At 45.1% G+C, this 24,093-nt stretch overlaps 1 protein-coding gene across 1 annotated transcript in view; it reads right to left on the reverse strand.

Moving 5' to 3' along the window:
• The window catches only part of SEMA4D (semaphorin 4D), a 77,749-nt gene that overhangs the window by 23,506 nt on the left and 30,150 nt on the right, over positions 1 to 24,093 (reverse strand). The window contains exons 2-6 of the mRNA XM_083187519.1: positions 15,298 to 15,342; positions 3,914 to 4,196; positions 1,914 to 2,059; positions 826 to 885; positions 267 to 365 (exon numbers count right to left, since the gene is read on the reverse strand). Of these exons, the coding sequence (XP_083043645.1) occupies positions 267 to 365; positions 826 to 885; positions 1,914 to 2,059; positions 3,914 to 4,025 (417 nt within the window). The 5' untranslated portion in view covers positions 4,026 to 4,196; positions 15,298 to 15,342. The remainder of the gene's footprint in view (positions 1 to 266; positions 366 to 825; positions 886 to 1,913; positions 2,060 to 3,913; positions 4,197 to 15,297; positions 15,343 to 24,093) is intronic.

Genomic DNA, 24,093 nt, shown 5'->3' on the forward strand with positions numbered 1-24,093 from the left:
TGTGCAGAGAGAATTAGATTTGGGTGGGGTTTTACTTCAAAATGAGATCTATATTGCAGTGTAAAAATAATGCAGCCAGTATTTACCCTGCACAGAAACAAAATAACTCACCCAAATATAATTCTCTCTGCACATTTTACATCTTCCCCCCTACAGTGCACATGGCTTTGTCCATCTAAGAAGGATTTTGTCAGAAAGAGTGAACTAGAATAAGGCCCTATGTAACATGGGCACACTTGAACAGAACACAATGTATCAGAACTAACCAGAGAGGTGCAGTTGGGCTGAAAAGCATTGGTTCCGCAAACATACAGAGTGTCTTCGTTTAGCTGCTGCAGCACTCGGATGTAGTTCAAACACTCATTCTAAAAAGGAAGAGACATTTACAACATTTATTTATGACCCCAGAGTGCAAAGCAATAAAACAGAATACCAGGTTGTCACATGCAATGTGCTTTTATGAGAGCTCTTGCTCTATTTAGACAGAGTTTATAAGAAGAAAAAAAAAAAAAAGTGCGCAAGCAGATAGATGTAACAGATTACTATAATGGAAGTTACCATGGATGGGAAGGGGGAATGTCCTGTTAAGTAAAGTTAGGTGCCAATCATGGCAGGCTAAACAAGAATAATGAGAAGTGGTCCACAGCTATTCTGAATACTATAAATGCATGCATGGATTTCTGCAATAGGGAGACTCATTGCTACTTTGGTTGGGAGAACATGCACATGTTGTTTGTGCAACAGCAATTTAAAGATGGGGAGGGGTGGGTTGTGTTAAAGAGTAATACAACTATATATTCCCTGTGCAATGAAAAATAACTATACCTGTTCCGATTTTCCTTTCCGGACACACTCTTTGCTCTGTTCTGAGGCATTCCAGTAAACCTATAACAGAGAAATAGAGAACCATTTATTTAGGAATTAGTTAGTTTCTGGCATGAGAGATCTAGAACTGCATGAAAAAAAGAAACCAGCAATTACTAAGAAGCACAGCCATAATGCCCAGGCAGTAACTGATATTGCACCCATATTATATTGCCAAAAAACCCCACAACATTGTGTGGGTGTATTCTATAAAGTGTCACTTTCGGCACAATCAGAGCTACCAAGTGTGACTTATTTCTCTCTACATTCTGCTGCCCACAGATCCTACTACTACTGCGTGTTGCGTAAAACCTTTATCGCAATATTTCTTTATCTTCTAATTTACCATGAAAACATTTTCACTTTGTGTTTTTTTTTTCCCCATAATGGCTGACAGTTTAAAGTCTGCATGATTAGAAATCTAGGTGTACCTGTAACAAGATTAGCAGATATAGGCTCTGTTTAACCCAGGGCTGGGCAATAAGCAGCCCTCCAGCTGTTGGAAAAAAACTACACATCCCAGCATGCCTTGCCTTAGTTTTGCTATTTAGCCATGCTTAAATTCATGAAAGGCATGCTGGGATGTGTAGTTCATCAACAGCTGGAGGGCTGCTTATTGCCCAGCTCTGGTTTAACCCCTTTGCGGCATATACCCAGCGTCATCTTGGTATATAGCAAGATTACAGAGTTCGAACCTCACTCATTCTCCTTAGCAGTGGTACAAAAATTAAGAAAAAAATGATTGTATATGTGAATAGAACAAATAAAATATCTATATCTATAACATTACACAAGGGCCTACATATAGCTGGCGCTGATGCAGTGGGTGAGGGATCTAGTGCCCAGGGTAAAACAATACTGATGGCTCCATATACATAATTAACAGTTAATTTAAAAATGGCATCCGCATTGTGGCACTAGATTCCTCACCCACTGCATCAGCGCCAGCTACCAGCTATATGTAAGTCCTTACGATGTCATTATTATTATATACACACACCTATGCACACAAAGAACATTCACGGAATACAAAAGAAACTATTCCTCACCTCATTTTGCTTTTCTGAAATATTCAGTGAATTAACTGCAAAAATGACTTCACGAGCCCCAATGTATAGAACATCCTTCTGCTCACTGAGTAACAACATGGAATAATTAAACACTCCTTGCACTTGTAAACGAATTAGATTGATTTCTGTAAATAAAAAGCAGGAAAACTTCAATTAGTCCTAAACCCTTAAATAAACTGAAAATGCATTTATTGTCATAGGAACTAACAAATATGCCTCTGGCCATATGGCCACACAAAAAAAAATAAGAAAAAAAATGTCCAATATAGGAGGCACACACTTTAATGCAGGGCGCGACAAATACCGTTCACCAGGTCATCATGGCGACCAGATTTTGCTTCCCGACAATCAGATTTTTTTGCCGGGAGGGAGGAAGGAAGCAGAGTCTGGTCGTTGGCAGCCCAACCACCCATCTCCCCCCTCCTGTCAGGCCAGTGGCAGTGCAGTCCCCGACCCCTCCATGTGCTCGCAGCAGAACACATTTTTAAAATATGCTTGGTCCTGACTCCTGCAGCAGCCATTAGAAGGCCCCAGCGGCGCCGCTGCCCCATCCAATCACTGCAGGGCGGCCTGAGGCAGAGACCTCTGACCTTCCTTCCCTGCAGTGTGTCATCCTGACAGACGCCGGGCACAGAGTCCCCGCAGAGCTGCTGCACCTCCTGACTCTCCCGCAGTGTGGATCAACGAGGGAGACAACGGCTACTACCCACTGATCAAACAGGGGTCTTTCCCCGGCCCCGCAGCTCCAATGGCAGCCGCACTTCTGCTCTTCGGGGCACCGTGCACTGAGTCCCCACCGCTTCTTGCTGCTGGACAAGCCCATCTTTCAGCATGCAACCCCTGGGCAAAAGGGCAAGTTACCCCTTACATCAAGCATGCAACCCGTAGCAATGAGCATGTAGGTAAGTGGCACTTATGTGACAGAATATGTACTAAGCGTTACAGCGTGTGGTATTATATGTAATGGGCATGCCAGTGTTTTATAGAATGTGTAATGGGCATTACGGTGTTTGGCATAACATGTAATGGGCATTATGGCATGTAGAATAACATGTAATGGGTGTGTGACATGTGTAATAGGCATTGCATTGTAAAAAAAACAACTTTCAGCGCGCACTGCCCCTATTTTTAGTTTGACTGGCTCCTACACTTTCATGCTGGCTCCTAGATTAAAAAAAATAAAATTAAAAAAAAATTGTCACGCCCTGCTTTAATGCCTATTTTAAATGTTACTACAGATAATATTGAATGGATATTTCCACAGAAAATACAGAACATGAAATTCTTAAAAAAAAAAAAAAAAAACATTTATGAAATGAAGAAAAAGAAAGGACAATGCTAATGGAAGGAGTGTTCCTGCAGGTGACAAACTCTACACATGTTATCACTGAAGCTCTGCCATACCCACAGATAACGCATCTTTTTCAAACCACCGCTTATGAGATCACAGGAGGGATGAAGGGAAGGGGGGAGGGGGTGAATGACACGTGTGAATGCTTTAATGCAGACATGCTCAGGTTTAGAATAGGCCACGTATTATCAAAAAGGTATGGAAAACTACTCAAATGAAAATGTAGCCAGATCTATTACGTCCTAACACATGATTGGAAGAATAACAAACCTTTCTTTCTAACAAAAGTAAAAAAATAAAAAATAAATGTGCAGTGTGGCTACTTTTACCACGAACACCTGAAATCTAGAGTATACAGCTTCCATTAAATTTAGATCATAAAATAGCTGAACAACTATCACAAGGAAGGAAGAGGTTAAATGAAATGAAGTATAACAGGAATGTAGAAACTTGAAAGCTATAATTATGCATAGGAGTTACAAGAACAGCTGTGAGGGCAAGAGAGTGTACCAATCACAGTAAAAATAATACGTTTAAGAGGTGTCACATCACTGGGAAATCAGAGCAGCAAACGGATTATAAATGTGACTCATCTACCAAATAATCCAAGCAGCAAACTGATCTTTACCTGTTTCTTGCCATGTGATCCTTGGCTCTGGAGCTTCAGTCCCCAGTACAAAACACAGGAGCGCACACAGTAAGTGTATAGCCATCTCAAACGGCCTGCCACATGAGAACATATCTGCAAACCCAGAAAGCACCAGGATACAATGCAACAATTGTGCTGAAGTGGTTGGTACAAGCAGATCACAAGCGCGTAGGGCCGATCATCTCGTAGTAGAAGGTTCTGTCAAGGGACGATTGCCTCGGTGTGACTCGCATATGAACACCGCTCTTCTTTTATCCATCATCTGTGAAAGTAATATAGGAAGTGCTTCGTGAACATCCTCAAGTGTCAGGCTACTTCCTCTAAGCAGTCACACATACACACAGCTTTGTTTCTGATGCCACTATACAGTATCAACACATTATTTTGGTCTAAGATCCTTGTTCTATTCAATTCCAGACACCGAAGGAAAGGTGTGAAATTTTGTGATAAATGAATAAGTGTCTGTAGACGTAATGAAAGTATAGGAAGAAATAGAAATATTGCATCAAAATAAATAAATGCATACAACTAATGCCCCGTACACATGGTGCTGACTAACTTTCCATTCCATTTTGGCTAAATCGAAAAGGTTTTCAGAAACATTTGATGCCGATCCCGATGCGTGCTCCCGTTTAGTGGAAATGGACGGTGCAGGAGAGACTATATAGTACAGCTCTGTATTACATAGTCAAAATCAAATGCTTTTTGCTTGCCATGCGATTCAGATTGAATTGCAAGGCAATAGCACCGTGTCTACCCACCTTAAGGTTAGATGCTTAGCACCAGCATGCTACTAGACAGCAACCAATCACTTCTGAATGAAGACATCAATGGTAGCCAATGTATATAATGTAGGCGACTCTGCATGATACCCAACTTGTGCCGTTTTATTTAGAACTTGATGTGAACATGGAATGGACATGATCCTGCATTCTTCCTTTTATGCAAATATTTATATATTTTTTTTTTCATACATCCTTATGTTCGATGAACTCTAAAGTGCACCTGATGCCTAAACCTACATACAATAAAACAGGGAAGGCAGTCAGTGTGTGCAGAAGAATAACATATGAAACTGGTACTCAGCGGTAGTAGTAAGTGGATACAAGGCATAGTAGATTTATCAGTCTAGAGAAGTGTGCAGATACTTATTTTATTAGTTTCTCAAATCATTTAACAGATTTCATCCTGATTCAAAATCTAGTTATAAGCAGCAGAGACTCTTACCTCTGTGGAGGAGGGGTCTGCCATGATGCGGGGTACCCTACCGCAACTCCTGTGCTCGCTGCATATGATTTCCCAGTCCCAGCCGCCGGTTCCCTGCACGGAGCCAGCACATGCGCTGTAACTTCTTACATAATGCGCATGCACTGGCTGCAGCAGCCCCGGAGGCATATTTCAGGGTCACTGCCAGTCGCAGTGAAGCCAGACCAGTCTCACAGTGGTGGATTTTACCTGGGGGGCTGCAGCCAATAGGTAAAAAACCCCACTGGTTGTAAGAATTAAAAATGAGACCAAATAAAACAATTAACCTGCATAATTATGGATTACTAGCCCTCACCTATAGTGACTTTCTGCCAGGAGAAGGCCACTATAGGTGAAGCAATTATACAAAAAAAAATTAAAAGGGTCAGATGGCTTCCAACATGCACACTAAAAACAGCATTAGAGTAATGCTGTGTACACACTTGTACAATCTGCATAAGATCCAGATGAGATTTTGACTATATAGTCAAAATCTCATCTGGATCTTATGCAGATTGTATGGGTTTTATACCAAGCGATCCAGATGCGCGCTCTCATATCTTAGCCAGAAAGTCTTGGCTGCCCTGTCTATATAGTGCAGATCTACACTATATAGTCTAAATTGTATGCAGATAGTCTAAATTGTAATCGCATCTGGATCTCATGCAGATTGTACAAGTGTGTACAAACCTTAATTCCATGAAATATAGGATACCAAGGGGGGTATTCAATCTGGAGGTCACGGCGGGCAAGCCGTGACCCTGTCCCATTCTCGCCTGCAGCGGGACGAAAAGGGGGCGTGGCCGCGAGTTGCGGTAGGGAAGAGGCGAGCTGTAGCTGGCAGCTCGTCACTTCCCGGCCGTTCTCGGTAGAATGAGCCCGACAGCTTGCGAACTTGGGCTCATTCTGCAGAGTTACCCTGCTCAATGCTGTCGAGGAAAACAGCATTGAATAGGGCCCGGTGCCATCTCCCCCGAAATGACCAGTTCATTAAAACCATATTCAAAACCTTATACTTTGCTCCTGCTTTTACCACAGCTGAATGCGAGTATTCTTAGAGCATCCCTTCATTGTGCATCACGCACCTAGTGAGCAGTCCATTTTTGCAAGCATTAATGCTTTAAACAACGCAGTGGCTAGGATAGGCATGGAGTGACTTAAACATAATAGCTGGGTGTGACCATGGGTGACATGTGACACGGAGAGCCTATGGCAATGGCTCTTGGCTTGTTAGCTACTGGGATAATATCCCAGGAGAAGGGAGGAGTCTCCCTCTTCTTCTGGAAAATTCGACCTGAGTGCATCTAGCTGTAGCTGCTGCGTTTGCTGTGGTAAAGTTTGAGGATTAGAAGCAATTGTGAGTAATTAGTGTTCTCCTACCTATTAGAATGCCCCGTGCTGCCTCCAGACGACGCCCCAGGCGTGTGGTGAGGCCTCCGGCCCGCTTTGCAGACGCTGAAGGCTCCGGTGGGGCTGAGGTGTCTGTCCCCGCTGCTGATATCCCCCACCCATCCGGTGGCCCAAGAGGGAGGCGTGGGGCTGCTGCTGTTCCCCCAGCGGTGGCTCCGGGGTCATCTCCTCCTGGTCGCCGGGCTGGGGTGAGAGGGTCAGCGGCGCGCGGTGGTGGCGCGTCTGCGCGCTCCCCGCGCGGAATGGCGGTAGCAGGCACCGGGCCTAGCCAGCCTGAGGCGATCCAGGCAGGCCGGGGGCTCTCTGGCGCCAGAGGGGGACGGAGGGGGAGCGGTCGCGCTGCTGCTGCCGCGTCCCGCCGCGGGTGTGACGACGTCATCCCCCCGTCGCGCGGTCGCGGTAGTTCGCGCGGCAGGGGTACGTCACGCGGCGGGCGCAGGTTGTCAGTCAGCGCCCGCCGCGAGTCCCCACGGGAAAGGGGGGAGCCGGCAGATGAAGTTAGGCCGCAAGGCGCCCGCAGAGATGGCGGGCGGCGGCCATCACAGTCTGATATAAGCCGCAGCAGCAGCAACATGGCGGCCGGATCCAGCCGTCCTGCTGGACGGCGGGGTTCTGGGCCTGTCAGAGGCAGGGGGGCGCATCAGGTCCTGACAGAACAGGACAGTGATGCAGGCTTTCAAGATGATGAGGGCTGGGAGGAACTACCCTTTCCCTCCCCAGACCCAGAAACGCCACACTATGGCTATAGGCCTTCCTGGGATAGGGGGCAGCGTGACGAACAAGATGAGACTGGGGAGCCCTCAGCAAGGGGGGCTGGCAGGGGACATGGGTTTTATCCCGGCACTCGCAGGGGTACACCTGCAAGGCCGGGGGCAGGGGCGGGCTCCAGGCCTAGGGCATCATCAGGGGCCTTTGACCCAGCTCTGCTATCCGCCGCCCTGTCATCCATGGCGGGGGCCCTAGCCCCCCTAGTGGAGGGCTGTGAGGATGATGCGGCTGCATCACATGCAGATAGCCACGGCCCATCACAGAGAGGGCAGCACATTCCAGGATGTGCGGAGTTTGTAAGGGCCTTTAGGGACCAGGACTCCTCGGCCTCAAGAGGGCGTCAGGGTCGGTCTCAGGCGTCCCGTCCCAACATCAGATCCAGCAGGCATCATGCTGCATGTGGCCCTCACGAATGGCCCGCCAGGCCGCTGTCATTTGTTTCCTCAGATGCAGAAGACAGAGCTGTGGGAGAAGAGCACATAGCCAACGTTGAGGAAGATACAGACGACGATGACGCTACATGGGCGGCACAGCCGGAAGCTACAGGTGAGGACTCTTCTGATGGGGAGGCTGATTCGGTGGCATACTCCTCCACGGTTGGTTCTGGCTCTACTCGCCATTCCTCCTCCTCCTCTTCCTCCTCAGAAGGTGGCTCTGAAGGGGGTAGCACCAAGAAAGCGCGTAAGCGTGCAGCGAAATATGCAAAGAAGGAGGCAGGCCGGCAGGCCCTTAGCTCCAAGCGGAAGCGTAGCGCTTCTTTGTCCAGGAGGGAGCGTAAGCGTAGGAACCTTCCGGGGGTCGTGCACTGCGACTACACTGCTGTAACGAGGGGTCTTAGGGAGAGTTGCAGGGCCAAAATCCAGAAAGGGGATTTTGTGGACCTATTCAGCCTCACTGATGAGTCCAAAAAGGCTTTCAAGGGGGCTAAGGCAAAAGGGGGCATAGGGGTGGAGGCTTTCCGCTCCTATGATAACTGGCTCTCCGGTTTCTGTGTGTTCGCCGCATGCTACCTAGAAGACAGACCAGATGAGCATATGAATATAATTCGTTATATTCACATGGTTCACGACATGTACAGGTCCTATGGGGGCGTGTCATGGAGGACTTATGACGAGCAGTTTCGGCGTAAGCAGGACTGCTTGCATATCATAGATTTTGGGTGCAAGGACGTGGAGGTCTGGATGCGTTTGAGCAGGCCCCTTGTCGAGCCTGTGGAGGCTGCTCGCCCGGTAACAACTGTGGCCATCGCCCCCGCGGCGCAACATCGGCCTGCGAATGAAGTTATCCCCCACAAGCGCCCTGCGTCGGGGGGTAGGCCTTTCAACCCTGCTGCGGCAAAAGGAAAATGCTACTCATTCAACAATTCCTTTTGCAACCAGGGTCAACGCTGCCGGTACAAACATATATGCATCAATTGTTCCGGCAACCACCCCGCCTCCAATTGCTTTCGGGGTGGCCGCCCCTCCAGAGGGGCGGCTGCTTCGTCAGCACCCAGGCCCTCAACGTCCACCAACGCTCGATAGGGCAGCTACTCCGGTACGGGTAGGAGCCATGATTCCATGGCTCAATGAGTACCCGGACAGAAAGTCCGCCGAATTTATTAAGGAGGGTTTCACAGTTGGTTTTCGTCTCCCTATATCAGGGGAAGTTATGGGGGGGGCATTTAGAAACCTCCAGTCAGCACGTTCGCTGGCTCATGTTTTGCAGGAGAAAGTTGACAAGGAGCTTCGCTTGGGTCGAATGGCCGGGCCCTTTCCGGCCCCTCCCCTGCCGAACATGGTGATTTCACCGGTGGGAGTGGTGCCGAAAAAGACTCCCGGTAAGTTCAGACTCATACAGCACTTGTCTTATCCTGTGGGCAGCTCAGTTAATGACTCCATCCCTCCAGAGTGTTGTTCTGTCATATACCAATCATTTGACGAGGCACTGGCCATGGTAAGGGCATGTGGAACCGGGGCATTGATGGCTAAAATTGACGTGGAATCGGCCTTTCGGCTCCTTCCACTGCACCCTGATGCTTTTAGGTACATGGGCTTCCGCATTGGTGCCGAGTACTTCGTCGACAAGTGCTTGCCGATGGGGTGCTCTGTATCCTGTGCATTCTTTGAGAGGTTCAGTACCTTTTTGCATTGGTGTGTAGAGAGGTCGGCTGGACTCAAGGGGATCGCCCACTACCTGGACGATTTCCTGTGCGTGGGCCCAGCCGGTTCCAGTCACTGCTCTTCCTTGCTGGAAGCAGCCCGTTATGTCTTTCAGCGATTTGGCGTGCCTATCGCGGAGGACAAAACGGAGGGGCCCGTCACTTCGCTGTCATTTCTAGGGATCGAAATAGACACAGTCAGGGGCATTGCTGCCTGCCACAGGATAAGATTAGCAAGCTGAAGGATACGGTAGCTATCTTTTGCGCGGCGCGGAAGATTACCCTGCGCCAGACCCAGTCCCTGCTAGGCCAGCTGAATTTCGCGTGCAGAGTCATCCCTATGGGCCGTCTGTTCTGTCGCAAGCTTGAGAGGGCGACCACTGGGGTCTCTAAAGCGCACCATTTCGTGCGCTTGTCAGCCGAAATCAGACGCGATCTATTGGTCTGGTCTGCTTTCCTAGATGAGTTTAACGGGATTCGGATTTGGCTGACCCCAGTGCTCGACAACTCCAGACTGCAACTTTTCACTGACGCCGCCGGCTCGACCGGATTCGGGTGTTTTCTGGGTGGCAGTTGGTGCGCTCAGGCTTGGCCCGCGTCTTGGATTTCAGATAAGCTTACAAAGGATTTGCTTCTGCTCGAACTTTTCCCTATCATGGTAGCCATAGAAATCTGGGGTAGTCGCCTAGCTAATCACAGCGTCCTATTCTGGTGTGACAATTTTAGCACTGTGCATGCCATTAACAATCAGAAAGCAAAGTCGCTGCTAGTGTTGAGAGTGTTGGCGCAGCTTTTTCTTCAGTGTCTCCGCTACAACATTGTGTTTAAAGCTAGGCATGTGCCGGGCACACAGAATGAAGTAGCGGATGCCTTATCACGCTTTCAATGGGACCGTTTCAGAGAACTTGTGCCGACTGCTGACGTTGTTGGGGTCTCGTGCCCATCTTATGTTTGGCAGGTCATCAGGCCGGATTGGAGGGGCTAGCAGAGCGATCCGTGGCTCCGGCTACCCTCAGAACATATAAGCAAGCATGGTCCGAGTGGGAGGCTTATTCTGGAAGCGCTGGGCAACAAGGTAGGCGGGGCCAGAGATTGTTGCTTTCCTTTGTATGGAAACTGTATAAGGCGGGCAAGTCAAGGGCAGTGGCGGCGCGCTACCTCGCAGGGATTTCATTTTTTGCGCAGCTAAAAGGGGTATATGACTTTACTAAATGCTTCCTGGTACGGAGAGCCATGAAAGGCTGGTCGCGTCTGGCGCCGGTCGCACCTGATCATCGACGCCCCATTGATTTCTCCTTGTTGTTATCCCTGATAGGTAAGATTAAGTTGTTTGCAGACTCAGCTTTCGAAGCGTTAGTTTTTTCACTGGCCTTTTCTATGGCATTTCACGGGGCTTTCCGTGTGTTAGAATTAGTTTCCCCCTCAAAATATAGAGATGCTTCGCTGCAATTTTCAGACATACGCATAGAGCAGGAGGCGCTTTGGTGTAGGGTTAAAAAATCCAAAACCGACCAGGCGGCAAAAGGGGTATGGGTGCGCTTAGGATCCGCGGTGCCAGTATCGGCATGCCCCGTGGCTCTGGCCAGGCAATATGCTCAGGTGAGGCCCAGCCTGGGGCACTCATGGCTGGTGCACTACGATGGATCTCCGCTCACGAGATATCAATTTAGTTGGATGTTACGAAAATGCCTGATAGAGCTAGGTTTGGCACCCGGGGAATTTGGCACCCATTCCTTTAGAATAGGCGCCGCGACAACAGCTGCGGGCTCTGGCTGGTCGGTCGCAGATATTAAGAAGCTAGGGCGTTGGCGCTCCGCGACCTACAAGAAATATATTCGCCCGAACCTCCTAATATGATGTATGTGCATGTGAGGTTTCCAGTTGGCTGGTTGTATTCCTGTGTTACCCCCCTACCCACCGTTTCCTACTCGGGGATTAGCTACGCTCTGTTGTTGGGCCAGCGTCCGGAGTTTTCTCGTTTTTTTACCTGACCTGACTGACTGAATCTGGCTTATCATAATTCGGCTAATTCGGCACCAATTAAGAGTCCCTCAGCAGGTCTATACGTTTTTTCTCCGGCCGAGTAATCCCCTGTTTTCCTTACCCTTCCATCACCCTTACCCACCTATGTTTGTTCCTTACCTTTTGTCTCTAGGAGAGACTTCAATCGTGATTGAAGTAGTTCTTCGCACCAAATTGTGCAACAACCAAATTATTTTTTCTTTTGGCAGACCCTCCTTATAACATTAATGCTTGTACTTAGACTGAACCTAAACGAATTAGTAGAACCACCATCTAATTTCTTTAAATAATTTTCCCCTTAGGTATGGGATACGACAGGTGCAAAGTATGGATAGTGGGCCACTCCTTCGTGCATTGGGCGGGCCGGCTGGTGGCCTCGGGCAACGGGCCCGTCTTCTTGTGCTCCAACATGATAAGGTGGTTGGGTGTGAGGGGGATGTCCTGGCGCGAGCTAAGGCCATTCCTCTTAGAAAATGTGAGAAGATGTGGATTGCCTGAAATACTGGCTATCCATTTAGGTGGGAACGATCTTGGGAAAATGTCCCAGTTGGAGCTGAGAGCATTGATTTTGAGTGACCTGGCCGCTATTAAGAGTGCTTGGCCCACATGTTTTTTGATTTGGTCATTTGTGATCCCGCGGCTATGTTGGAGGGGTGCAAGGGATTGCAAGGCGGTGGATGAGTCTAGGAAGAAGCTGAACTCCGCCGTGGCCAGATGGGTGCTGGGGGCAGGGGGCGCCATTGTCACACACGGGCGAATCAGGTTTCGGTACCACCAGCTCTATAGGCCAGACGGGGTTCATTTAGTTAAGGAGGGTCTAGTGTTGTTCATCGAAGACATTCTAGGGGTTATAGATTCAGTAGTCTAGTTGGTGGCGGGGCGGGGTCTCCAGAGAGGGGTCCCCCGCTTTGGCGGGAAAGAACGGCAAGTTCAGAGTTTTTAGGCGTTTATTGAGTTAAGTTTATGGCGTATTTGGCAGCTTTCGGTGCGCTTGCCCCTCATTGGCTTAGGCCTTCGCTAGATTACCCGACGGGGGATAGCGAGCCCACCCGGCTGGGTGGGTAGACAACGAGTGGGTTGAGTGGAGACCGCTTCCTGTGATTAGGCCAAATTACGTATGTTAGTTTGGGGGTGGAGTTTGGTAGTAGCCGTTCTTTCTTGGCCACCATTTTAGAAATTAGAAAAATTAAAATAAAAATTAAAATAAAAATTAGAATAAAATAAAAAACAAATAAAAATAAAATAAAAACAAAAACCTAGTTTAAACAAAAATTATTTTCAATAAATTTCAGCTAACAAATTTCTGCCAAACCATGTCTCCGTGTCTTTATTTATTTATAGAGTTTAAGATCATTATGTCAAAGGTAACACACAAAGGTCACACATCTGCTATTGCAAGGTTTAAGAAATTGATGTGAAGCAAATGATCCTCATTACAGTTATATACAGGTCCATTTGCACCACTGGCATTAAAGCATGTTTAACAGACTGAGTGTGTACAATAAATGGCTAAATCTGTGAGTAACAGGCCTATTAGTTACCTCTCTATTGAAGCTTTTGTACATAAAAGGGGAATGGAAATAAGTGAAAGGGGTGGCAAGATCGCCCACAGTAAAATATTTAAGGGATCAAATACCAACATGCTACCCACTGTATCCTTTGGGGGAAAACCAGACTCTGTAAAATATACTCTGCGAGAAAATAATTGTTGTTGAATGATCCAGCAAAATAAAAAACATTCCTTTTTACTACTTTTAATATGAAGAAAATCATTTAAGTTTGCAATTCGCCAGTGTGAACGAAATCTGGTACACGCATATTAAACACTAGCTGGGCGAGTTGGTCTTTGTTCTGTATTGCTAAGCAGGTCAACGTCTCACATTTCCCCAGCATCCATTTGGCAGGACGTTTATCATTCTCTTTACTGAACAATTGTACTCCGATACCAACAAGCACGATGAAACAAAGGCTGGCTAAATCTGGGCTGCCATCTCTCATAGAGCCTGTTGCTAGGAAACCTTTCAATTCTTAAGCAGCTTGTTGATGCTCATCATTTATTAAACTGCAAGCAGCAAAAGCAAAAATAAGTGTACCGCAAATTCACTTTAAAATAAGCTAATATGAGCTGGAAAAAACATCACTCACACAGTTTATTACACCAACAGATGTTATAAAGAGAGAATAAAACAAATTCAAATTTTAAACAGCAATAAAAAAAAAATTAAAAAAAGAATCATAAATAAGATAAGACTTTACACCGGATACATTCTGTCAACAAGCACACCATGCTAATTCTCAAATTTATATTACTAATAATAAAAAATATAGGATTTATTTAATTTTTTTTAAATAAAGTTTGTAGCAAAGCTACAATGAAAAATGTTTACAATTTAGAATAATAAGTCAAATCAATTTCATATGCAAGAGGAAGGCCAAATGTTCAGGAAAACTCTAATATGTTTAGCATATAAGCTTATTCAGGTAGAAAGAAAGTACAGATTTTTATCAACCTAGGGCAGTGGTTCCCAACCCTGGTCCTCAAGTACCCCCAACAGTGCACGTTTTCCAGGTCACACGGCAGGTGCACTAATTTTTCAGGCACATTTCAAAAGATCCACAGGTGGAGCTAATTATAGCACTTGTGATTCTGTGTGAAGACCAGCAAAACATGCACTGTTGGGTACTTGAGGACCAGGGTTGGGAACCAGTGACCTAGGGTAAAACTGTATGGTGCGGGCAACAGAAATAACCCCAAAAGATTTTTTTCCATGTTTTTTGTAAGGATTAGTGGTCTTTAAATTGTCCCAATGTAATGGGAGAGGCATACAAAAGGAGGGGATACAGTCACTAGGTTGACACCACTAGGTCGACATGCAGGAAGGTCGACACAAGCATTGGGTCCACATGGGGAAGGTCGACAGTCAAAAGGTCGACATGGGGTTTTTCACATTTTTTTGCAGTATTTCATGAAGCATGGCGAGTGTAGCGAGCCACGCGAGGGGACTTGTTGCTATGATACAGTGTCAACGGAGTTGAAATTTGGAACAATTTCGGGACAGTGTCCAAAGTCGACCTTCCCCATGTCGACCTTATGACCTGTCAACCCAACCCATCCCATGTTGACCTTCATGCATGTCGACCAACTTGCTGTCTACCCAATGATCCATGCTCAAAAGGAGTTCTACATTCGATATGTGGATTACATTTTTTAATGTGATGGGAGTGGAGGCAATATTCACTTTAACACGCTGATAGCGCCCCAGAGTGCTGGATTTAGCTGCATAAATGGCTCAATCTGACTAAAGTTCTGGGTGCAAAGGGAAAGTGCCATTTAAGTGCTCAAACAGGTCGCATTTCAGCCATTACTGTTCTCTCCCTCATGAGACAGCAAGCAGGAATTCCAGAGCTGGCAACATACCCTCCAACATGACCCATTCCATTAGGTACAAAATACTCTTTTCCTGGACTTCCCTGCCAGTGGCAGTTACAGAGGTTGGACTCCAGCACAATCCAATATTCAAAGAGGGGGGTCACATCAACTGCCAGCGAGTCCAGGACAGTGCTGTTTGGGGTGGCATTAGGTGTGGCTCCCCTTTTTGAATATTGGACTGTGCTGCAGCCCGACCCACCCCATGTTGGAGGGTATGTGGCAATTGTTGGAAGTGAAGTGCTGGCAAAAACAATTGCCCACTTAGCCACCAATCAAACTTACATACAGCTGACTTTACTGTGTCATATTATTGTAAGATTAAGTGGCCTATTAAGCAGACAAACTTACTTGTTAGTTCGCTCATCTCAGTTGTGATGCAGAAGTTCTTGCATCCTGTAAAAGGGAAACAAGAACATAGGTTTTACATATAAGCTCCTAACACAGATAACAGGAAAACATTTCAGCAACAGGTCGTGTTTAGGTGCAGGTTTGCTAAGTACCTGACAGAACTAACATTGCTGTGTTACATGTCTTGGGGAGATGCCAAAAAATAATCTGCCGGGAGCTAGATTTCAGAGTGGCATAGACACAATACATACCTAAAGGGCCTCTTACATAGTTTCTGTGCTTAACAGCTTGTTTTCTTTGATGTAATGCTTTTATGGATAGAAACTATGTCAATGTGTTTAGGATAATTGAACCCATTAAGTTCAGAGAAGTATTTGTTATTGGAGCAGGACAAAGTCTGTTCGACAGGATCAAAAGTAATTAATAAAAATAAATATACAAGTTTATACTCAGTCTATCTTCCCGTCTTTGGGCACATAAGAAATAGAATCCTTTCCTGCAACATTATTTTGGGCACAGAATGTTATGGTCTGAAAATGCTGGTGTTAAAAAGCTCTCATCCGATGTCAGTCAAAGCACAAATCCCATACAATCAAACAGAAATAGCACCAGAGCCACCATCCATCGAGCACAGTGGTACAATAGTACGGCATACTAGCACACTTAAATGACACTGCACAGACATCTGCATTACATATCAACAAGGAAACATACAGTGTCAGTAGGTACTGGGGGCACTCTTGATTCGGATTTCTACGCAAAGCCGGTGGTTTGTGTTGGTGCATGCTCAAGACCCATTCTGCACATGTGTATTGTAATATTGCTCACAGCCAAATGCCACCCCCTTATCCACAGAAGAAATTTACTTGCTGTGGCTTTCGGGAGGATGGCAACCATTGGATGCTTATGCAGACTGCCCACGGTCTGCTACCATCACGACCGATGTTGCGTCATACAGATGCATGCAGGAGACTGCCATCTCCTACAGACGCTTTATTATGCATTTTCATTTAATTTGTACGGAACTGCACAGCCTTTCCCCGTGGAATCAGGATCAGACATATATATGTATTATTAACCAAGGTCAAATTAAATTACTGCTATGGAAAAATAATGTATACTTTCTTAGTTAAAATATGGTTACCAACATCATCAAATTCAATTTTAACATGATTTTATTCAAGATTTTTACAGAGCTATAAGAAGAAGCAGCAGCAGCAAGATAATACACATTTATATAAAGTTCCAGGTCATAAAACATTTCTGGTTATTACAACATAGAAGTGCAGAAAGTGAAAGATTGCACAACACCTAACATGCTGACCTACAAATAAGCACTCACTGCAGTCACCGGGACTGTGTACGAGGTTAAGGGTTATTCAGGCTAAGCAGGAGCATCTCTCTAAAGTTGGCAAACATACCCAAAGGTGAGGACACAGGGAAATGGCTCTTCTGTAACATCTCAGCTTTACACTTTATCACAAATAAATATTGTACAGAAGCGACTTGCTTTTAATCCAATTTTGGGGCAGATGTATTTAGCCTTAACAAGAGATAAATGCAAGGGTGATAAAGTGCGAGATGAACTAAGCTTGAAAAGTAATAAAATGGAGAGTGATAAACAGCCAGCCAATCAGCTACTACCTGACATTTTTCAAACACAGCCTGTGAGATCACAGGTAGGAGCCGATTGGCTGGCTGTTTATCACTCTCTATTTTATCACTTTTTAAGCTTAGTACATCTGGCCCAAAGAGAGATAAACGTCCAGCCAATCACCTGCTAACTGCCATGTTACAGGCTGTGGGGGAGATTCTATAAGCTAGAAATGCGGTAAAAACCCCGTTATCTGGGTTTTTACAGCATTTTGGGATGCACTAAGCTTCCCCCGGGGGGGGGGGGGGGGGGGGAATCTGGCGATGCCCCATAGAAGCCTATGGGCTTCTAACGCAATCCCCCGCACTGACCCACCGCCGCCCCGCACAAACCACCAGCACCGCCCCACATCACCCCCCTCCCCTCCTCACCTGTGTCCAGGCAGCACAGAGCTGTGCTGCCCAGACCTGTGTCCTCCTCCTCCCTGCACTGATCCTCTTCCAGGTGCAGGGAGGAGGAGAGCCAGACCCCCGCAGCAGCAGCCGGGTAAGGGAGGTAGAGGGGGGGGGGGGGGGGCACTGACACCACAAAGGACAGCTTTTAAAGCAAGAGCTGTCCTTTGCCATAATTAATCGCATGTTAGTGCATATGCGATAATTATGAATGCGATGGGGGGCGATGCTGGGGTGCGGATGTTAGAACATCCCCCCGTGTTTGAAAAAAAAAAAGTCAGTAAGGAGGTGATTGGCTGGATGTTTATCTCTCTTATCACCCTTGCATTCATCTCTTGTTAAGGCTTAATACATCTTACCCTTTATCTGTAATCTGCATTCTTATATACATGATATAGCAGGAAGTCTTTTAATGACACACACACACAAATTAATATGTCAATGAATACTGTGTATGCATTACATACTCCTGCACTATCGCGATTTTGGCCGATTTCACCAGTTCCCAACGGAACGATCCCGAGAAATTGGCCGAAATTGGGTGCGTGTGATGTTCCCTCAGGTCCGATGCCCGGTCCGGGCACACCTGCTCATCGGACCTGAGTCGGAAGGACGGACCGGCATGCAGGTCCAACCTCAGACCCTCCTCCCAGCGGCGGGGATCGGGGGTTGCAGGTGATCCATCACATGTCAAAGACCGCCCCGGGGGGGATCAGCTGGCCATACACTGCTGCGAGAGATCACAGTAGTGTATGGCCAGCTTAAGTTAGCAACTGTGGTAATGCACATCAGATATACTAAAAGAAGACAAGATTTCAAAACAATGTACCAAAATTGCAATTAAAACATACCAAAGAATATTATTCATTTAGTATTCAAAGGCTTTAGAAAGAGATATTTTCTAAGTATTACAGCATTTACTAGAATAGTGAAACACCGGTACATACTTCCAGAGAACCTAGAGGTCTGAAAGATTACATACATTAAAATAGAACATCAGGTCACAAATTAACTAAAAAGAGTACAGCGTCCACATGCTTTGCTCTGTAGCAATTAATCGATCGACAGAGAGACTGCACAAGGGAAATGGCTGTTTCCTAGCAACCAATCAGCCTTGAGTGAAGAGTTTATTGATTGGCCTTGTAAATTGCACTGTGGGCAATGGGTGACATTACATTTAATGCAGGACAGTAGGTTAGATGTGAAAATACCCATGAAAAGGCCAATATCTGCTATAAGCCCAGTGAAGGGTTCTAAGGCTACTACAGTGTTATTCCTGACTTGCACAATCACCACGTGACAGGTTTTTGCTTTAGCCTAGACATTTCAGCAATAGAACCGAATTGCCACACATTTCTTGTGTGGCATGTGACAAGACTTACAACAGAGGGGGAAAACAACAAACCTTGCTATAAATCTGGATTCCTGTATGTCGTAGGCCTTATGACAAATATTTCATACATGGGATGTTGTACTAATAGTGTTTATAACAAACTGATAACATGCCTATCTTATGAAACAGGCATATTTATTTATTGAAGTGACAAATACATTACAAGGGTATTCATAATTTATAAATAAAACAATACAATACATATATCCAAAATTAGTTTTAGGAACGTGAATGTTTTGTAGAGGGACACCAAAGATCACATGCTGTATTTGAGATGTAGTCTGACAACTGATGTACACAGCAGTAATGTGGTTGGCATCACGTTTAACTGTGCCAGTTTGCAAGCATCCCAGGATTTTATTAGTCTGCTCATTTTTCTAAATCTATTCCCATCTCAGACATCCTCAGGTGGTATTCCAGCTTACAAACATGTTAGCAACATCCCTGATACCTGTCATCACTGCCTAATGGGGCCTACACATGGAGCTGTGTGGGGCATTTTTTAAGGGATCTCATTAGGTCGCTTAGAAAATGCCCCACCTCGCTCCATGTGTAGGGGGCTATAGCGATAGTGAAGCACAACCCGCTTGTTGCCATCGCCCTGCAATTAATATCCAGCATGCTGGATATAAATCAGTAAGGGCCATTGTTCTCACTGGCCCTGACAGATCGCTCAGCACACTGCGCTGACATCACTTTGTACTGAGCAATCACTGCGCTGAAAATCGCTCATTGCATACACACTGAGCGATTTTCGCCTTTATGCGTTTTTTCCTGGGGTGGGCGACATTCCATAGCAGGACATTCTAGAAAGCCGTCCACCCAGTTGCTCATCTGCTGGTAATACCAGCAGACGAGCGGCGGCTGCCAGAGATAATGCGGGAGCGCCCATCAGCGTTCATTGCTGACCCATTCACACTGGGCGGCTTTTGAGCTGAAAGCAGCTCAAACAACAAAACTGAGCTGCTTTCAGCTCAAAATCACCCAGTGTGTATGGGCCTTTATTTTCCTGCCAGACTTTTTGTTACAGAATAAACAGACAACACCCTTCTACATTTAAAACTCAAACTGGGTGCCTTGGGGCACTTGCAGGGGCGCCCTGGGTTGGTGGCCCAAGACGAAAATCAAATTATTTATGGTCACTGTAAAAGGTAAAAACCAGTGCGAATGGCTGTCAATCATGTCTGTGACAATCAGAATCAAATTATTTTCCTTACCACATAACTGACCAAGACCAGTTAAATGTAAGATTTTTTTATTTCCCGTAATACCAGGGGTGTCATGAAAAAAAATACTGATATTCTAAGGTGCTGTGATTTAAAAGGTTTGGGAGCTCGGTAAACAAAGTACCGTATTTTTCGGACTATAAGGCGCACCTAATAGCCTTAAATTTTCGCCAAAATAGGCTGTGCGCCTTATGTGTTTGACTGTCAGACCACTTCCTGCTGACAACGGGACATAATACGTACACTACGTATTACGTACACTCTAATGACCCCAGAAAATGCCACCAGTGAAGAGACATGCTGTTTTAGAATGCGCCTTATAATACGGTGCACCTTATGTATGGGTCAAGTACAGAAATAGACCCCATAATTGAAACTGCGCCTTATATTCCGGTGCGCCTTATAGTGCAGAAAATACGGTAGTAAGCCTTTTATTAATGGTTATAAAATAATAAAGTCAGGTGGAGATAGATTTGTATTAAACATTGTAGCTAAAGTACTGAAATCATATTTTTCACAGAATTCATAAACAGAAGGTGGTGACCGTGTGTTTCCCTAAGCTACACATGATATGATGGTTCAGTACTTTGCGCAGTGTGGTTAAAAGGAGTCAGACATATCTGGAGGCAAGGTGAAAGCTGTAGAAAACAGTCTACGCCTGCAAGATGAAAATCATTAACAGAAAAAAAAACACAACACAACCCACATTCCCAAACACACATTTACAGATATGCACATATAAAACTTGACAAAAGGTCTCAAACACTAGATGATTGGAACCTGCAGGCAAAGACTTTTTGCAGCTGCATTGTTATATAATGCAAACAGCAAGTCACAATGGGCAGCATATTTTTAAAAACATAATTTCCAGAGATATTAGAAAGAGGGGGAAAAAAATATTGAAAATAACAACATTTCACAATTCTACTTGCCCCTTTAGTCAATTTTCACTGCACCAACTGAATACACCAGCATAAGAATTAAAAAAAAAATAGAAAGTTGCCAGACCTACCAACCAAATGTTTGGCAGAACTTGTAGTTCTGCCCAACAGTGGTGGCTACTAGTTAACCCTGTAGGTCAGCTATGATGCAAGAGCCTTAAGGTTTGCCCCATACCAGTAAATTACTGGAATGTATAAATGTATTGGTTCAATAGATTACATAGAGCTCAGAATATACTTTGTCAAATCCCGGAACCACATGGATCTTATGAGGCCTACACACGGGGCAATGGGAGCATTGTGATGAACGCTCTAGTATCACTCAGATCACTCAGCGCTGCATGAGCAATGTGTGGTGAGCGATTGGTCACTGTCAGTGTTCTCAATAGAGAAATCATGGTTGATTACTAGATATTTCAAGCATGCTTGAAATATCTAGCCTGGTGATAGGAATGCGCGGGGCCACGCATTACTATGGGCCCTATACACACACACGGAGCAATTTGTGCTTAATTTCTAAGCGATCTAGTCAAATCTAGTCAGATCGCTTAGAACATCGCTACGTGTGTAGGCCCCGTTAGAACCATAGGTGGTTCAAAGCTAACGCCCCTCCCTGATTGAACAGATGAGTCAACCAAGACTAATTAAAGCTGCACTACAACAAAGTAAAAGGTGGCCCCGGGAACTGCTTCTTTTTAGTTATTTATTTCTGCTCCCAGTGGTTGTCAAAATATTATGAATCACCGTGCCCTATTGTATCAGAATTTTTTTCAGTGCCCCCAAGCCAAAAGTTATTGAGAAATTTAGAAAAAAAAAACATTAAATAAATTGTGTTTATATATCATCCTTATGTTCAGTTATGTGGTGAGGGACAGGATTCACTTCTGTTTGTCCACATATTTTTTAATGGTAAGTCACAAGCGCTAGTTTTGCCGGTTATACTGACCCTTTATTTGTCTCAAAGTTTGGGAATTATAATCTGAAAATACGGATAGCTTGATTTGGTAGACCAATCACAAGATTATGGCTTGTGATTTGTCACCCCATTCAAACAACAAATCCCTTCGATTCGTAAGGGCCTTAAATTGATTTTCTGGTCTTGGCCATCTAATGGTGGAGGAGGCACTGCTCCTACTACCCTTAACCAAGTGGTTTTGCATCTATGTAATAACACTTGTGTATGGATATATACTGTATGTATGGATACATGAATAATATATATTCGGGACTAAGCAGCTGGGTCATGGTAATAACTATGCTACATTGGTTTCTGTATTATCCCAAGTTTTTCCCATTTGGGCAGAGTAGCAGCACACACTGCCAAACAGTGAAGTCTGGTAGTATTTACTTTCTCAGCGCTTGGCTGACTGCATGATTAAATGGGAAACACAGAGATAAATAGCATACTGAAATCAGGTCTCTGAAGAAAGCATCAAGAAATACGAAAGATGCCAGGAAAGAAGGCGTAGGATTAAGTTAGCCTAATCTATCAACAGGCCAAGGAGGAAAGCGTTCCATTTCAGTGCAAACATGCTTTACACAATCATGCTCTAAAAACAGCAACTGCAGGCTATGCTCTTGTAGCGGGTTCTTTCAACACATTTCTAATGCCGAAAATAAACACGCACACAAAGCAACAGAAATTTTACCACGTCTGAGGTCAGTGACATTATGCACACAGCAGTTTAAAGCATGCAACAAACTCCGAGCAACAAGTCTAATTCACATACATGGTTAAAAATGTCTGTCTCAAAGAGCGTACAAACTATTTAGGTAGTTGTAGGCTTATACAGACAGCTCAGGAATATGGATGCTGACACTACATTAAACAAGCTGCTGTGGTTCTAGTATTTGTGGCAAACCGTTTTAATATCAGCTGTAACAGGGATCAAACATGGAGAGTAACACACACACCTGGTTTAGTAGGTCTCCATAAGTGAAACCCATGTTGTAAAGGAAGGGGGGGTTGGGTCACATTGAGGCAGTGTGGCCCCTTTTCAAAGTGCATTCATACTGTCAAGGGGGGTTACTACTGTTCACACAAAAAGGAAGGTGCCTCTTGCAAAAGGAGACTGAGCCCCTTTCATAAAAGAGAATAACCACAGAGTCATCAATAAGTTATGCGAAAACTGAGTAATGGACCGCGGATGCAATTACACATCCATGTTTCAGTTTAATCTGGCGCAGATAAAATAACTCCAGTTATGACAGAGTTTTATAATACTGCTAGAGATCCATCAGGCAGATACGGTACATGGTGACATTTAACCCACTCATCCATGACACTAGTAGTAAATCCCTGAATAAAAGCCTTATATAAAAGCCCAATATTATGCTATTACTAGAAATACCATTGCGGAGACTGTAAAAAAAACTATACCCTCGTCATAAATGCCTTATATACTACAGCAGGTTTATATGCGATTCTTAGGGTCAGTTATGTGGCAAAGGGCAGGATTTGCATTTGTTTGTGTACACATACTTCATGATTGGCAGCCACCAGCACTGGTTTTGCCCATAAAAAAAAATCAACCATAAATAATTTGAATTGGTTCTGGACCACCAACCTGGGGCACCCCTGCAAGTGTCCTGAGGCACCCCAGGGAGCCACGGCACACAGTTCGAGAACCGCTGTACTAGTCTTTACTGATGGTTGCAGAAGTTCCCTTAACAGGCAGATCATAGGATCCCTCACAGCCAGTGCGCGGCTATAACAGGCTGCATCTCAGTACACCGTGCTCCTGCCAGGGCTCAGGTCCCTTACACTCTTGCCCAGAATAGGACAATTTTCATGCTGGCTCCTACATTTATTGTTTTAACAGCTGTAAAAATCTTTTCGCTGTCAAAAATGTAACCTGCTTAATACACAAGAGTATTTTGTATATATTTTTAAAGTTTCCCAGGGCAGTCCCCTACTGTACACACATCTGCACCAATAAAAGTGATATATGATGTAATGCCTCCTCACATCAATTCTACAGACTTCACACTGATAAATACAGTGTACCCCTAACATTCCGTAAAGGCAAAAATTCTATTTCAGTGTCCTTACCCAACAAGCATTGCTTTCTGGTAAAAATAATAAGTGAAAATACTTAACACTGAATTTGTGCCTCGTGTTTCAAAAATACATTTTGCTTATAAATGAATCTAAGGAATTGAATGAAAACTACTTCATATGAAAGCACAC

Source organism: Crinia signifera, chromosome 1 (genome assembly GCF_055691185.1).
Source record: "Crinia signifera chromosome 1, ASM5569118v1, whole genome shotgun sequence".
Taxonomy (NCBI): Eukaryota; Metazoa; Chordata; class Amphibia; order Anura; family Myobatrachidae; genus Crinia; species Crinia signifera.